Genomic DNA, 1,989 nt, shown 5'->3' on the forward strand with positions numbered 1-1,989 from the left:
GCTATGAGGGAAGTGAGCTCACGCTACTCCGGAAGGGAAGGCGGGAAGGGAGCAGGCGGGTGGCTGACCCGCTGTGGGGCTGTGGGTGGGGCGGCGGCCGCGGCCCTGGCATTCACGCTTGGGGCTGGAGAGCGCGCGAGAGACTCACCGGCTCCCGGGAACCCAGTCGAGGGCCCGGGCCAGGGGCAAAGGAGGAAGTTGCCCGGAGTGGCTCGCCTCTGGCCCTGGGAGAGGCGGCCCCGGGAGCCGGCGTCCCGCCCCCGGCGGCCTCCTTCCCTGACCCTCCTCCCGGGCTGCGCGCGCCGGCCCAGGCTGTATTTCGGGGGCTGCGGCGGGAACTGCCGAGCGGGCTTGACTGGACCCACTGCCTGACGACCGGCGGAGGAGAAGAAGGAGCGCGGCGGGTCAGCCCCGAGGTTAGGCCGCGGGGGACTGCCCGTGGCGCTTCGTCCTTTTCCTGGCCGTCTTGGCTACAGAATCTGCAATCTCCCCAGGCTCCTTCTCTTTCGAGTATGTCACTTAAGTCCTCTCGCCGGATGCTTTTTCCTCCTAGCTTTTGCCGGAAAGGAGAGAGATACATGTGAAGGATATCTGTCCTCGTTGCTTCCCCTGCCCTCTTAAAAGTGTAACTTCTGTGGTAATGTGTATCTTCCTTTTTTGGACCATTTGACAGTCCCGCCCCAGCCGCCGTGTGATTTAGCAACCGGGATCATATTCAGATAAAATCTTAAAAAAAAAAAAAGTCACCTGCAGAACTACAGACTTGTTCTCTCCCGCTCAAGAAGGGCAAGTAGACTTTGGCGTTAAGATGCAGGGGGGTGAACTAGTGTCCACAATGAAAATCTCGGAGAGCGAAGGAAAGCTGGAGGGCCTGGCCACAGCGGTGACCCCGAACAACAAGAACAGCAGCTGTGGAGGTGGAATCAGTAGCAGCAGCAGCAGCCGCGGTGGCAGTGCAAAAGGCTGGCAGTACAGGTATGGTCCTTTCTCCAAAATTATTTCCTGAGGTGGAGGTAGGGGTGAGTATGCCGGCGGCTGCATCCTGCAGTTGTTGAAAGATAAAGTTTTTTGACTGGCTTCCAGAAGCAACTGATACATCTCGTTTGGATCTGGGACCTCGCCTAAAAGATTTAATCCATCCATTTGTTCATTCAACAGGTCTTTATGGAAGGCCTTTTGAGGAGTACAGAAATGTATCCCTGAACTTCCTGTACAATCAGAGAGTTAATGCTTCCTCTGATTTAATTCTGTGCTCACTTCTCCTTTTGGCTGTGTTGCAATTTATTTACAAGCCAGCTTTCTTTCTGATAGACTGCGAGGGCAGGAACTGTTTAACTCAGCTTTGAGTGGCTAGCAATTACTGGTGCTCAGAACTTGCTTGGCCAGAGATTGGAGTAACTGAATCAGAAAAGATTCTTGCCCTGAAGGTATTTGTGACTTGGAAAGGGGAATGTACATAAATAATTTGAATACAAGGACAAAGGTAGACATCCTAATGTCTCTGATAAACTAAATCTGAGCCTGGAGATGTTCAGTTTGCATTGCTCAGGCCACTTCAGTGCTCTCTGTGTTGATGAGGAAGTCTGCATTTGTTAATTTTCACTAATATGAAAGAGCAACTTAAGGAACAGGAGGAGAGTCCTGGAGAGGCAACAAATTTTGTTTTTGTTTTTTAGTACATGAAGTGTAGGGAGAAAGAACTATCCAGAACCTTAAGAATGAATGAAACAAACCAGTACATCCCATCGTATTGGAACTAAAGGGATGAATCCTTAAGTTCTGATTGACTCCTGCGTGCCTCACTGTAGTAGTCCTTTTTAGCCTTTGTGCTTATTTGTGCTTGTGAAATTTTTGTGAGACTTGGAAGGGGTTAAAGCCAAGATTTTGTGAGGGATATACATTTATCATGAATAATATTCATATGTATGAGATATGCATGACTATATTAATATACAGAAGTGTAGAAGATTATAACTTTTTTTTTTTTTT

The 1,989-nt window shown here is 49.7% G+C and overlaps 1 protein-coding gene across 1 annotated transcript in view; it reads left to right on the top strand.

Annotated features, from left to right (window-relative positions):
- The first annotated feature begins 808 nt into the window (after window positions 1-808).
- OSBPL11 (oxysterol binding protein-like 11) overlaps window positions 809-1,989 on the top strand; it is a 78,346-nt gene continuing 77,165 nt past the window's right edge. Inside the window, exon 1 of the mRNA XM_011950854.1 lies at window positions 809-975. Coding sequence (XP_011806244.1) covers window positions 809-975 — 167 coding nt within the window. The remainder of the gene's footprint in view (window positions 976-1,989) is intronic.

This window comes from Colobus angolensis, unplaced genomic scaffold (genome assembly GCF_000951035.1).
Source record: "Colobus angolensis palliatus isolate OR3802 unplaced genomic scaffold, Cang.pa_1.0 Scaffold31, whole genome shotgun sequence".
In the NCBI taxonomy this organism is placed as follows: Eukaryota; Metazoa; Chordata; class Mammalia; order Primates; family Cercopithecidae; genus Colobus; species Colobus angolensis.